Source organism: Camelina sativa, chromosome 12, assembly GCF_030686135.1.
Source record: "Camelina sativa cultivar CO46 ecotype springtype chromosome 12, ASM3068613v1".
In the NCBI taxonomy this organism is placed as follows: Eukaryota; Viridiplantae; Streptophyta; class Magnoliopsida; order Brassicales; family Brassicaceae; genus Camelina; species Camelina sativa.
In genome coordinates, this window is record NC_141891.1 from 5,296,587 (window position 1) to 5,310,704 (window position 14,118).

A 14,118-nucleotide genomic window follows, 5' to 3' on the forward strand; every position below is an offset into this window, starting at 1 on the left:
AGTCTCACCTCAGGTGGCCTTGTCTGGGAACCACCAAACGAATGAAATAGTTTTGAAGTAGAGTGAAAAAAAGTCTCCAAAATCATTCAGAATAATCATATCCCTAATCACCCTCACTAAATTGATTGGCATCATCTTGTTCTGGCTCGTGTTTCCAAAGATCTAAACAGAAAACCAAAATCCTAGCTTTGCATCCAGAGAGAAACATTGTTAACCAATAGGATTAGCTGGGTGAAATCCAATAAGACTGACTAATGGTCACTAAGAAAAGGATGATGCCCAATTGGTCTCACATTCACAGAGGGATTCTAAAAATAGCATCAACTTTAGAAAGTAGCGAACAACTTCTAAAATCACAGATCAAAGTCTCATAAAGCCATATTAATTTCAGACTACAAACAGGGTTCCACAACAAACATAGGGTTTTCAAGATACTCAAACAGAAACATAGGTCTCATAAAAGATTCTTAACATAGGACAAACAAACAAGTTCCACAGCTAGCATAAAGTTCTCCAGATAGCTCTTGTTTAGTTGATAGATAAACGTGGGATACAGAAATCAACAAGCAGTGTGGTTGGTTCTGTGACCTCAGACTCGTCGACACCATTAAGCGGGAGTAACATACTTCTCATAGCAACTTTGACAAACGAGGTCTTCTTCTTGTAGAATACCTGAACAGTCACGACAATCTCTCCCTCGATCCTCTCCACTTCAACTACTATCACATCTCTAAGTCCAACATACCTTGTTCCATTACCTGAAGGCCCCTCGTAAAATCCCTCCTAAGTAACACACAAGAAAAGAAAAACTAAACAAGATTAGATCTAAACTTTCTCATTAATCTCTGAAAACTTTTGAAATCTAACTAACAAAACTTTACCTCTCCAACACGATAAAACTCTGGACTGAACACATGTAGTCTTGCTCCTATCGGTTGTTGCTTAAACAGCTCAAATGCTTCATCCCAATTTGTAGCCTCAATCACTTCTCCTTTCATGGGAACGCGAGGTATCTGACAAGCAAATGGGGGAACCTTGGACACACATCCCAAATGAGCCCAATGTTCTCCTCTCGGTAGCCCTTTTTTAAAAGCAAACTCAAGGCACTCTTTCACAGTGAGGTCATGGCGTCGTTGATCCAATTCTTCTTCCAGCCTATCTTCCCTCCTTGTCCAAACGTTTTCAACCAAGTACCGAAGTATGTTTTCCATAGTGTACTGACAATGTGGTTGATCCATTTCTCCCTCCACTTCTTCCTTCCCAACGTTATCCACCAAATACTGAGCTGAGTACCGAGTATACTCAGGGTCGAGTTTGAAGAGAACCCGTGCAGAGCTAATCAGACTCACAGCTACCAAAGCTGCAGATTGAGATGCATCTACAGGACAACAAAAATTTTTGAAATTGTTGATATTTACTATCACATCATAGTTAATATTCTCAAAGATTCAAGATTTGATAATATTTACCGTAATCAGCTTGCGCATTGCTTGCTCGTACACAATCTGGATGACAGACGCCAGTCGAGCTTGAAAGCGTTTGCAAAAACCCATCCATCTGTGATTACAAACTTATCCCTGTTTTTTTTTTTTTTTTTTTTTAAGTAGAAGCAAACAGAAGAAGAAGATATTCACAAATCCAGCAGAAATCAAGAAGAAGAGAATATAAATATGTAAAGCAAAACCAAAAGAAGACGCTTAAACATGGTTTCACGTTTTGACATACAAAATCGTCGAACGAGAGAGAAGCTTCTTTAGACTAAACCAAACTAACGTTGATAGCCTTCTTTAACAAAAGAATAAACTCTAACCTAATACGAATTCATCAAAATCATTCATTCGACAAAAAACCCTAAAATGTTTACTTAAAAAGTTCACTAATCGAACTGAGAAAGGCCAAAATTCCAAAATGAGGAAGAAAGGATGGAGAGAAAGTTACCGGAGACACACACAGAGACGAGAGAGTCAGAAGGAGACAGTCGCTGTAAAGAAGAAGAAGCTCGGAGAATGATCGCGCCTCCCAAAGCCTTCACGAAACCCTTTTTTTTTTTTCCCCCCCTCAGCTGAGTTCAACAAACGATGTCGTTTTACAGACTTCCAAACTTTTGAGCTCATTAATTACGACACCGTTTTGTTAATTTATGGCGCCTTTTTCTGAAATTGCCAAATGGGTATGTTGAAGTCTTAAACTGTCCAACAACAACATGGTTTATGTAATTTAATCGTCTTTTGTTGGGCCAGTTTATAGATATTTGATATTTCTACTGATCAATGTTAAGAACAGAGTAGTCTAGTTGTGTGGGAAGGACACAGATTTTCTAGTTTGGGTAATTGTAATACTGTTGCCTCCCTGTTTATGGAACTGGCGGTGTAAATACATCTCTCTTGATTGTGTTGGAAACTGAAAAGTGAAAACTGCTTGATTGTGTTGGAAAGTTGAATAAAACTCTACAATTTCTTTGACTTCTCTTGTGTATAGTCAAACTGTCAAATGTATAATCAACTTGGTTGACATGATTAATTCTCAGCAAAACTTTACATTGCATTTTGTTTTACTAAAATTATGTTGGAATAAACTGATAATGCAATCATTGTATAATAATATATAGTATAGTTATATTGGAAAACTAACTAACCTAGGAGTGAAATTCAATTATGAATTCAGAAAATTGAAAAGATCCCGGAAACAGTAATTTCCTTAAAAAGATAATAAACAAGTTCAAAGACTTTCTTCCACTTATATTTTAAGATACTTGACTTGTTTAACTAACAGAAAAAGTCTCATAAGACAATTCATATTTTAGGACATCAAACAAATTCCAGAACTAGCATATAGAGCTCCAGATACTTGCCAAGATCAACCTTAGAAAGTAGCGATCAACTTCTTAAAACACAGATAAAAAGTCTCATAAAGCAATCTTACTTTTAAACCACAAACAGGGTTACACAACAAACATAGGGTTTTCAAGATACTTAACTTTGTAAACAGAACATAAGTCTGATAAAAAAATGCTTAATATAGGACCACAAACAAGCATATAGTGCTCCAGATACTTACCAAGATCTAAGCGCTCTTGTTTAGTTGATAGATAAGCGCACGGCACAGAAGTCAACAAGCAGACCTGTTGGCCCTATGGCCGGAGAGTCGTCACCATTATGTGGTAGTGAGCAAAACATGCAATTCAACGATACTTTGATATATGAAGTCTTCTTCTTGTAACACATCTTCACGACCGCAACAGTATCTCCCTATAACTTCTTTACTGCAACTATAATCACATCCCTAAGTCCAACATAACGTGTTCCACTTTCACCTGACGCGAGGCCATGGTAAATTCCCTACCACACCAAAAAAAAAAAAAGATTAAACAATATTAGATCAAAACTTTTTCATTCATCTCTTAGAATTCTGAAAATTTAGCTTAACAACACTTTTACCTCTTCTCCAACACAATCAATCTGTGGAGTGAACACATGCAGTTTTGCTGCCACGGGGTGATGCTCCAACAGATCGAATGCTCCATCCAAATCCTTGGCTTCAACGACTTCTCCTTTCATGGAAACACGAGGTATGCGACAAGCAGATGGAGGAGGCTTGAAAATACATCCCAAATGTGCCCAAACAACTTCTTTCGGTAACCCTTCTTTCAAAGCAAAAGCAAGGGCATCTTTCACAGTGAGCTCGCAGCTTTGCCCGTCTTCTTCCTGATGTGATCCTCCCAAGGATTCGACGCTCTAAGGTTGGTAGACTGATAATCCTAGAACTCCGATGGCTCGCGAAGCTGGATGATAAGGCGTGAGATGAACTCGAAAATCCTTATGCCCCAAACTCTCTTAAAACAAACCAAACAAAGCAAGGCGGTGGAACTTTAGATAGAAGCTTCGCGGAGACAGATGACAAGGCGTGAGACGAATCCCGAAAATCCTTGTGCCCTAGACTCTCTTATAACGACTCTTCAATCCTCAGCTAGTGAATGGCAACGTCAAGTGCTGTGGAATCACTTGATATACCGAAAACTCTTTGATGTAACCCACCAAGGAGAAAGAACAAGTTCCAAAGGAACAAAGGAGTTTACCACTCTCAAATATAAGATAAAAGATTTCTTTATTGGATGATTTTCTCAAATGAGATTACATGTGTTTATATAGGGATAGAAAAACTTGGTAACAAAGCCAAGTATTAATTATTCTTGGAACTAAAAAACAATAAAGATAGATAGTTGAATGAAGACCCAACTCTTGGTGCATGTTTCCTTCTTCCAAAGTGACTTTTGGTGCATGTATCTCTTATTTTCGTCACTCTCCTTTGACCACAAAATAAAGTGATTATTTTGGGCTTTCTTGAGCTTGTATTAGGCTTAAAGTGGGCTGGATTTGATAGATATCATCTCCAGTAGAAATTCCCATGTTCTCTTTGCTCCAAATATCTTCAAATATCAAATGAACAGCTCCAGCAAGCTGTTTGGTCCTTGCCCTTGTCATTGGTCCAACTGGTACAAGCATAGTATCCTCAGGAACAAGCTCAGCTTCCACTTGATCATCCTCATTGCTTCCCATTATCATATCATGCCCCTCCTCTTCAAAAGGATTTGTCCTCAAATCCGGACCATCTGCCACAAATGGAGCCAAGTCAGAAACATTAAAAATGGAACTCACTTTGTACTTACCTTGCAAATCAAGCTTGTAGGCATTGTCACTGATTTTCGTCAAGACTTTGAATGGACCATCGACCCTTGGCATTAGTTTAGACTCTCTTTCAGCTGGGAAACGTTCCTTTCTCAAATGTATCCAAACTAGATCTCCCACTTCAAAAACCAGCTGGCGTCTTCCTTTGTTTGCTTGCTTCTCATACTGCTTTGTCCTTGCTTCAATGTTGAGTCGTGCCTTCTCATGAATCTGCTTAACAAGTTCAGCTTTCTTTTTCCCATCCATACTAACTCTTTCACTCAAAGGTAAAGGAATTAGATCCAAAGGTGTTAAAGGGTTAAAACCATAAACAATTTGGAAAGGAGAATACTTAGTAGCAGAATGAACTGAATGATTATATGCAAACTCAACATGAGGCAAACAATCTTCCCAAGATTTGATGTTCTTCTTAATGATAGCACGCAAAAGTGTAGACAAAGTTCTATTCACTACTTCAGTTTGTCCATCAGTTTGAGGATGATAAGTAGTTGAAAACAACAACTTAGTCCCTAACTTAGACCACAAAGTTTTCCAGAAATAGCTTAAGAACTTAGTATCCCTATCAGAAACAATAGTTCTAGGCATGCCATGCAATCGAACAACCTCTCTAAAGAACAAATCAGCAACATTTGAAGCATCATCAGTTTTGTGACATGGAATGAAGTGTGCCATCTTAGAAAATCTATCAACAACCACAAAGATAGAATCTCTACCTCTCTTGGTTCTAGGCAGTCCTAGCACAAAATCCATTGAAAGATCAGTCCAAGGTTCAGTAGGAATGGGTAAAGGAGTATACAAACCATGGGGTTGAACTTTAGACTTGGCTTGCTTGCAAGTGACACACCTTCCGCAAATCCTTTCCACATCTCTCTTCATATGCGGCCAGTAGAAATGATCCTGCATAACACTAAGTGTTTTGGCAACTCCAAAATGTCCCATTAATCCTCCTCCATGAGCTTCTCTTCTTGACAAAGCATCAGCAACAACATTGTCTTTACCTTGTTTGTACTGAATGACATATGGAAATGTTTCTATGAACTCAACCCCAGCGAGCATGGCGCTTGTTTAGCTTTTGTTGACCTCTCAAGTGCTTTAGAGACTCATGATCTGTGTGAATCACAAACTCCTTCGGCCAAAGATAATGTTGCCAAGTTTGTAGCGCTCTAACCAAAGCATACAGCTCCTTGTCATAAGTTGGATAATTCAAGGTTGCTCCTCCAAGTTTCTCACTGAAATATGCAATGGGTTTCTTCTCTTGCATCAGCACAGCTCCCAATTCCTACACCAGAAGCATCACATTCAATTTCAAAAGTTTTTCTTAAAATCTGGTAAAGAAAGAAGGGGTGCAGAAGTGAGTTTTTGTTTCAAGAGTTGAAATGCTTCTTCCTGTGCTGTCTCCCATTTAAATCCAACTTCCTTCTTGATAACCTCAGTGAGAGGAGCAGCAATGGTGCTGAAATCCTTCACAAATCTCCGATAGAAGCCGGCAAGACCATGGAAACTCCTGACTTCACCAACCGTCTTTGGACTAGGCCACTCTCGAATTGCCTTTACCTTTTCTTCGTCCACCTTAATGCCCTGTGCACTCACAACAAATCCTAGAAAAACAAGGTTATCTGTGCAAAAAGTGCATTTCTTGAAATTGGCAAACAGTTGCTCCCTCCTAAGAACATCTAAAACAGTTTTCAAATGCTCTACATGGTCATCTAGGCTTCGACTGTAGATCAAGATATCATCAAAATACACAACCACAAAAACTCCTATGAATGCTCTCAAGACATGATTCATTAACCTCATAAAAGTACTAGGTGCATTTGTTAACCCAAAAGGCATCACAAGCCATTCATATAATCCATGCTTAGTCTTAAATGCAGTTTTCCACTCATCACCCTCCTTCATACGAATTTGGTGATATCCACTCTTAAGATCAATTTTAGAAAACACACAAGACCCATGTAACTCATCTAGCATGTCATCTAAGCGAGGAATAGGGTGGCGGTACTTTACAGTGATATTGTTGATGGCTCTGCAATCTACGCACATTCTCCAACTACCATCCTTTTTAGGTACAAGTAACACCGGCACAGCACATGGGCTCATGCTCTCCCTAATGTATCCCTTTTCCATGAGCTCACTGACTTGTTTCTGCAGCTCCTTTGTCTCCACAAGATTGGTTCTATAGGCTGGCCTATTAGGAAGTGAAGCTCCTGGGACAAAGTCTATTTGATGTTCAATTCCCCGAATTGGTGGCAAACCATCTGGATTTTTTTCTGGAAAAACATCACCATAATCCTGCAAAAGAGAAACAATATTGCTCGGAAGTTCCGGCTCAGGGTAGTCAAACTCATGAGAGTTTCTTTGTACATAAGCATAATGATTGGTTGATCCAAAAATAAAGCTCTCTTAATCTCACTTTCTCTCACAAAGAAATTAGATTGTCTCACAGGGTTACTCTCAAAGGCCTTTAGCTGGGTTTTTCTCAAACTCTCACTCTCTTCTTTGTGGTTTTTAGTGTTTAGGGGTTCACTCACATTGTTCTTTCCAAGTTGGCAGCTGATCTTCGTAGACCTCTTGTGGTGTTAATGGAACTAGTGTGATCTTCTTCCCTCTGTGTTCAAAAGAATGTTTGTTGGTGTAGCCGTCATGATTAACCTTGCGATCAAATTGCCATGGCCTTCCCAACAGAATGTGACTTGCTTCCATGGGCAATATATCCACACAACACTTCATCTTCATACTTCCCAATGGATAATGGAATCAACACTTGATGGCTAACCTTCATATTCCTTTGTTGTTCAACCACTGAAGATTATATGGTCTGGGATGCTTCTTTGTATCCAACTTTAGCTTCTCCACCAAAATAGTGCTTGCAACATTAGTACAACTTCCTCCATCAATGATAAGACTGCACACTTTATCCTTCACCAAACACCTTGTGTGGAACAAGTTTTCTCGTTGTTGTACTTCCTGGATCTTGTCTTGCATCACCAAAGCTCTTCGCGTAACCAACAATTTTCCCTCTGTAGCACAAACCTCATGTTCTTCTAAAGATGAAGTAGAATCACATTCTTTCTCTTCCTCTGTTTCAATCTCTCCATTCTCCATCAATATCATGGTTCGCTGGTTTGGACATCGGCTAGCATAGTGTCCTATCCCATGACATCTGAAACATTGGATATCTCGGTTTCCTTGTGTGAGTAGCCTCAGCTTTTCCTTTTAACTCTTGTCCAACATTATTTGGCTTAGCTCCCACATTTGGTTTGAATTCTGTTCTAGGCCGAAAACTTGACTTGTCCTCCTTGTAGTAACTCGGCTTTTGACTAGAACCAATGACTTGTCGAGTACTGCTCTTCTTCTTAAGTTGCTCCTCAATCAGAATCGCCTTGTGCAACATCTCTTCCAAGTCTTCATAGGTCTGCAACTCCATTTGATCTTGAATATTTCTGGCCAATCCTCCTAGAAATCTTGCCATAGTTGCATCTCCTTCTTCTTCTATGTCAGCTTTAATCATAAGAGACTCCATCTCCTGGAAGTAATCCTCTACACTCTTGCTTCCTTGACTTAGACGTCTCAGTTTCTGATGCAACTCTCTGTTGTAGTGGCTGGGCACAAATCTCTTCCTCATAACTGCCTTCAACTCATCCCATGTGTCAACAGGCTGGACTCGTCGGCGCATCCTACTAGTTACCAGTTGATCCCACCAATTGATCGCATAATCATAAAACTCTGTAGCAGCTACTTGAACCTTCTTGCGGTCTGAATAGTCTTGACACCTAAAGACTAACTCCATTTTCTTTTCCCACTCCAAGTAAGCATCTGGATCATTTCTTTCCATGGAATGGCGGTATTTTCAGCTTGATCCCTCTCAAATCATCATCATTTCTCCCTCTAGCCTCTCTGTTTCGTCTTGGTCGCCTTTGACCCTCACTAGATGAATTGCCTCTTTGGTTGTAGTAGTCGTCTTCTTCATTTCTGTATGTCTAGGCCAATCTCTGCCCCTCCGGCCTGGTTCCTCTTCGTACTGATGTGAGGCTGTGGTGCTCTATCCAACCGCTGGTGCAAAGCCTCTATCCTCAGTCTGAAACAATCGCGTAAATGCCCCATCAATGCCTCCATTTGTATTGGCGAAAGACCTGCTCCCTCTTCTCTTCTTGGGTTGTTGGTTTCAGAGTTTTCTCCTTCATTAAAAGCCATTTTCCTGCAAAACAAGTTAGTTAAAGAAAAAGATCTCACAAGTGTTTCTCTCTCAAGTGTTTCCCACAAATGTTTCACTCAATCTCTCAAAATGTCCTCACAGTAGTGGTTTTCCAAGGTTCCAATAGAACTAATCCCACTCAACTCAATGAGATACAAAAGTGTTCCAGTAACTTGTTACCCAAATAGAAAAATTAGAATGGAATAGATCGATGAAAAGAATTATATAAGAATGGTTTTTTTTTTTTTTTTTTTTTTTTTTTTTTTTTTTGTGTTCGTTTTTTTTTTTTTTTTTTGATCAGAACGGATTTTTTTTTTTTTTGAAAGATAGAGATGAATAGATAGGAGATGAAAGAAAGAAGATGAAAAGATAGAAGATGAGAAGATGAAAAGATGGATAGATGAGAAGATGAAAGGTTTTGATTAGAAGAATACCAAGAGTCCTTGAACTTGGCTCTGATACCACTTGATGTGATCCTCCCAAGGATTCGACGCTCTAAGGTTGGTAGACTGATAATCCTAGAACTCCGATGGCTCGCGAAGCTGGATGATAAGGCGTGAGATGAACTCGAAAATCCTTATGCCCCCAAAACTCTCTTAAACAAACCAAACAAAGCAAGGCGGTGGAACTTTAGATAGAAGCTTCGCGGAGACAGATGACAAGGCGTGAGACGAATCCCGAAAATCCTTGTGCCCTAGACTCTCTTATAACGACTCTTCAATCCTCAGCTAGTGAATGGCAACGTCAAGTGCTGTGGAATCACTTGATATACCGAAAACTCTTTGATGTAACCCACCAAGGAGAAAGAACAAGTTCCAAAGGAACAAAGAGTTTACCACTCTCAAATATAAGATAAAAGATTTCTTTATTGGATGATTTTCTCAAATGAGATTACATGTGTTTATATAGGGATAGAAAAACTTGGTAACAAAGCCAAGTATTAATTATTCTTGGAACTAAAAAACAATAAAGATAGATAGTTGAATGAAGACCCAACTCTTGGTGCATGTTTCCTTCTTCCAAAGTGACTTTTGGTGCATGTATCTCTTATTTTCGTCACTCTCCTTTGACCACAAAATAAAGTGATTATTTTGGGCTTTCTTGAGCTTGTATTAGGCTTAAAGTGGGCTGGATTTGATAGATATCATCTCCAGTAGAAATTCCCATGTTCTCTTTGCTCCAAATATCTTCAAATATCAAATGAACAGCTCCAGCAAGCTGTTTGGTCCTTGCCCTTGTCATTGGTCCAACTGGTACAAGCATAGCATCCTCAGGAACAAGCTCAGCTTCCACTTGATCATCCTCATTGCTTCCCATTATCATATCACTTCCTTCTTTGGACAAGCGTTATCAACCAAAAACTGAGCTGAGTAGCGAGTATACTCAGTGTCAAGCTTAAGTATAAACCGCCCAGTGCTTATCAGATCCGCTGCTACCAAAGCCGCAGACTGAGACACATCTGCAAGCCAAAAAAACAAATTAAAATAAACCCAAATTCACAGTTTCCTTTTCATGATGCAAAGACTCTATAGATTCAAGATTTTGATAAAGTTACCATAATCTTCTTTCGCATTCAATGCTCGTTCGCAATCCGGATGACAAGAGCTAGCAAGGGCCATCTTCCAATTACTTAACCCTACGCACATAATAAAATTTGCTTACAAGATCAGAAGAAGACATTCATAAAAACAAGATCAGAGTGAGACCAGCAAAAACAATACAAGACCTAACGACTAGCAAACATTGGAACATCAACATAACCATTTCTAATTGAAGAGAAAGATCGTCAAATGAGAAAGATTTCGACTAGAACAAACCAAATTTTTCATCCAAGAAAAAAGTTTAAACCCTAAACGTAACTACAAATAAGTTCACTAATCGCAGCAAATCACAAACAAAACAAAAGAATCCGTAAACAAACCCAAACAGAAGCTAAAATGAGAAACAAAATAAGAAAAAAAATTACCGGAGGAGACTCAGAGAGAGAGACAACAACGGCGGAATCCGAAACTGTGGTGTGGTGGTCACAGTCGCCTGAAGAAGATCAAAGAAAGTTCCCCAATCCCTATTTCCCCCCCCCCCCAGTTTCTTGTTAGTCCAAAAACGCTGTCGTTGAGAGTTAACTCTTTAATCCATTAAACGGAGGAGCCCAACAATCAAAACTACAAAAGCCCAAACTAGGTTTAGAGTGGGACATTGAAACCCTTGTCACGACGCCGTTTAAAATTATTTTTTACCTCAACACTGCGCCGTTTGATATTATTGCGGTATATTGCCAATGTTAAAAGACTTTTGAAGTCGTAAAACAACATCGTATTTTTGCAATTTTAAATTTTAGTTACGAACTTGTTTGGACTCTTTTGGATAAGAATGGGCTTTGTTATATTCCTTATAGAAATTCTACCACATTAACGTTTCTCTTCCTCCTAATAGTAACAACAGATTTATTTACTAGACAACTCTATGTCATGCACAGTAACTAAACCAAGCTTCCACATTAATCAGTGTTTCAACAGCTTCATGAAGAGACACTTTTTTAAATATCGTAACAACTTAAACTGACCAGAACAGAGAAACATAGTTATGTAATCATCTCATTAACTAATATGCAAAATTTTACAACTCACTTAGAAATAGACCCTAGTAACTACTAACTAGTAACGACATAACTAGTGTATGACATAATACGTTACTCCCTGCACAATAAGACCGACTTTGAAGCCAAAAACTCGCACGTATTTAAAAAGGTCACTAAGGATGATACATTCAACATATCGATTCTAAAGTAGCATCACCTTTAGAAAGTAGCGATCAACTTCTTAAAACACAGAAAAGTCTCATAAAACAATCTTTAAATTCAGACCACAAACAGGGTTCCAAAACAACAAACATAGGGTTTTCAAGATACTTAAACTTCTTAAACAGAACATATTAAGTCTCATAAAACATTCTTAATACAGGACCCAACCAACAAGTTCCACAACTAGCATAAAAACCTCCGGAAACTTACCACGATCTTAGGCTCTTGTTTAGTTGATAGAAAAGCGAGGCATACAGTAGTCAACAAGCAGTGATGTTCGCTTGGTGACCTTGTCGCCACTATTAAAGCGGAGTGGCCTACTTTTTACAGCAACTTTGACAAAATAGGTCTTCTTCTTGTAGCATATTTGAACAGTCGCAACATCCTTTCCATTGATCCTCGCCGCTTCAACAACTATCACATCTCTAAGCCCAACATATCGAGTTCCCTTACCTGACGGCCCATCGTAAATTCCCTAACACACAAGAAAAAATCAAACAAGATTAGATCTAAACTTTGTCATTAATCTCTGAAAATTGTGAAATTTAACTAACGATGACACTTTACCTTCTCTCCAAGACGACGGTCGAACTCTGGACTGAAGACATGCAGTCTTGCTCCCACCGGTTGTTGCATAGCCAGCTCAAGTGCTTCATCCCAATTTGTAGCCTCCATCACTTCTCCATTCATGGGAACGCGAGGTATCTGACAAGCAAATGGGGGAACCTTGGACACACATCCCAAATGAGCCCAATGTTCTCTTCTCGGTAGCCCTTTTTTAAAAGCAAATTGGAGGCACTCTTTGACAGTGACATCAGGGCGTTGTTGAACCTCTTCTTCCTGCCTATCTTCCTTCTTGGTCCAAACATTTTCAACCACATACTGAAGTAGGTTTTCCACAGTGTACTGACAGTGTGGTTGATCCATTTCTCCCTCTACTTCTTCCTTCCCAACATAATCCACCAAATACTGAGCTGAGTACTCAGTAAGCTCAGCGTCGAGTTTGGAGATAACCCTTGCAGAGCTAATCAGACTCACGGCTATCAAAGCTGCAGATTGAGATGCATCTACAGGACAACAAAAAAAAAGATGAAAATGTTGTAGTCAGTTCATATGAATCTTTAGACTGAACCTGTTGAAAAATACTAAAAACGAGAGTTAACAATCACTTAAAACCACCAAAATCATAGTTAATATTCTCAAAGATTCAAGATTTGATAATATTTACCGTAATCATCTTGCGCATTGCTTGCTTGTACACAATCTGGATGACAGACGCCAGGCGAGCTTGAAAGCGTTTGCAAAAACTCATCCATCTTTGATTACAAACTTATCCCTGTTTTTTCAAAGTAGAAACAAGCAGAAGAAGAAGATATTCACAAATCTAGCAGACGATAATAAATATGTAAAAGCAAAACCAAACCAAGACCTAACTTAGCTACAAGCTTAAACATGGTTTGGATTTCACGTTTTGACATACAAAATCGACGAACGAGAGAGAATCTTTAGACTAAACCAAACTTAACGTTGATAGGTTCCTTTAACAAAGCATAACTCTTTAACCTAAAGAAGGAAGATTCAGCATCATTTCATCTAAGAAAGAAGAAAGAAAACAAAAGTTAAAACCCTAAATCGTAACTGTTCACTAATCGCAGCAAAGAAAAGGCCAAATCACGAAAGCAGAATCCGTAACAAAACCCAAAAGAAGCTATAAAAATTGCTAACTGATGAAGAAACAATAGAGAGAGAAAGCTACCGGAGACAAAGAGAAGACGAGAATCAGGAGGAGATCAGTTCGCAAATCGCCGCTCGTTGTAGAAGAACAAAATCAGAGAGTGTTCGCACACAACTCTCGAAGCCCTCGCGGATCCCTAAATCAGCTTAGTCCCCCTAAAAACGATGTCGTTTCCAGACTTTATGTTGTAATCCTCTACACGACGTCGTTAAATAGTGTCAAAACGACGTCGTTTACGATGGCCAATGTTAAAAAAGTCTTAAAACGATATCAACGCCTTTAAATTAAAAACCAGTAATCAAGTTCTCATTTTCTATCATGTAAAGTTGATAAAAGATGTATGAACCTTCAAAACAAGATTTGGTGGGATATAAACAGAACCAAATTAGTAATTGTAATTGAGATGACACGACAAGACATGGTTTCATTACCACTTTGATCATAACAGTATAGGTAGATTGATTACAGATCGTAAACTACAATTTAGGTGAAGCGTAAAATCAAACCAAGAGTTATTACATTATTGTTATTCTCACAATTAAGGAGTTAAATCTATATTCTCTTTGCTTGAAGAATGTTTATAAAACATCTTGAAAAGCTTCTATTAAATAAAGAAACCTTTACGTCCCAACCAAACAAAGATCTCCTCTCATAGAAGGGAATGTAAGTATGTCTGCCAGTCCGATGGCCTACTTATTGAAGA

At 38.8% G+C, this 14,118-nt stretch overlaps 2 protein-coding genes and 1 pseudogene across 2 annotated transcripts; all 3 read right to left on the bottom strand.

Moving 5' to 3' along the window:
- Nucleotides 1–353: 353 nt before the first annotated feature.
- Nucleotides 354–2,112, bottom strand: LOC104730345 (protein HEAT-INDUCED TAS1 TARGET 1-like). Its single transcript, XM_010449507.3, has 4 exons — nucleotides 1,939–2,112; nucleotides 1,470–1,577; nucleotides 882–1,378; nucleotides 354–783 (listed from the first exon to the last, which is right to left on the bottom strand). The coding sequence occupies exons 2-4, from the start codon at nucleotides 1,555–1,557 to the stop codon at nucleotides 529–531; spliced, it is 840 nt and encodes a 279-aa protein (XP_010447809.1). The 5' UTR covers nucleotides 1,558–1,577; nucleotides 1,939–2,112; the 3' UTR covers nucleotides 354–528.
- Nucleotides 2,113–3,025: 913 nt separating this feature from the next.
- Nucleotides 3,026–4,279, bottom strand: LOC147930188 (protein HEAT-INDUCED TAS1 TARGET 4 pseudogene; annotated as a pseudogene).
- Nucleotides 4,280–11,713: 7,434 nt separating this feature from the next.
- Nucleotides 11,714–13,572, bottom strand: LOC104730347 (protein HEAT-INDUCED TAS1 TARGET 1). Its single transcript, XM_010449508.3, has 4 exons — nucleotides 13,437–13,572; nucleotides 12,909–13,016; nucleotides 12,248–12,747; nucleotides 11,714–12,155 (listed from the first exon to the last, which is right to left on the bottom strand). Exons 2-4 carry the CDS (start codon nucleotides 12,994–12,996, stop codon nucleotides 11,910–11,912), a joined length of 834 nt encoding a protein of 277 aa, XP_010447810.1. The 5' UTR covers nucleotides 12,997–13,016; nucleotides 13,437–13,572; the 3' UTR covers nucleotides 11,714–11,909.
- Nucleotides 13,573–14,118: the final 546 nt, after the last annotated feature.

Excerpts from the sequence above, each read along its gene's own strand:
- LOC104730345 (XM_010449507.3), bottom strand. The coding sequence starts at position 1,557 with ATGGATGGGTTTTTGCAAACGCTTTCAAGCTCGACTGGCGTCTGTCAT. Across the intron at positions 1,379-1,469 it reads CAATGCGCAAGCTGATTACG|ATGCATCTCAATCTGCAGCT; the intron begins GTAAATATTATC and ends GTTGTCCTGTAG. Across the intron at positions 784-881 it reads AGTTTTATCGTGTTGGAGAG|GAGGGATTTTACGAGGGGCC; the intron begins GTAAAGTTTTGT and ends TGTGTTACTTAG.
- LOC104730347 (XM_010449508.3), bottom strand. The coding sequence starts at position 12,996 with ATGGATGAGTTTTTGCAAACGCTTTCAAGCTCGCCTGGCGTCTGTCAT. Across the intron at positions 12,748-12,908 it reads CAATGCGCAAGATGATTACG|ATGCATCTCAATCTGCAGCT; the intron begins GTAAATATTATC and ends GTTGTCCTGTAG. Across the intron at positions 12,156-12,247 it reads ACCGTCGTCTTGGAGAGAAG|GGAATTTACGATGGGCCGTC; the intron begins GTAAAGTGTCAT and ends CTTGTGTGTTAG.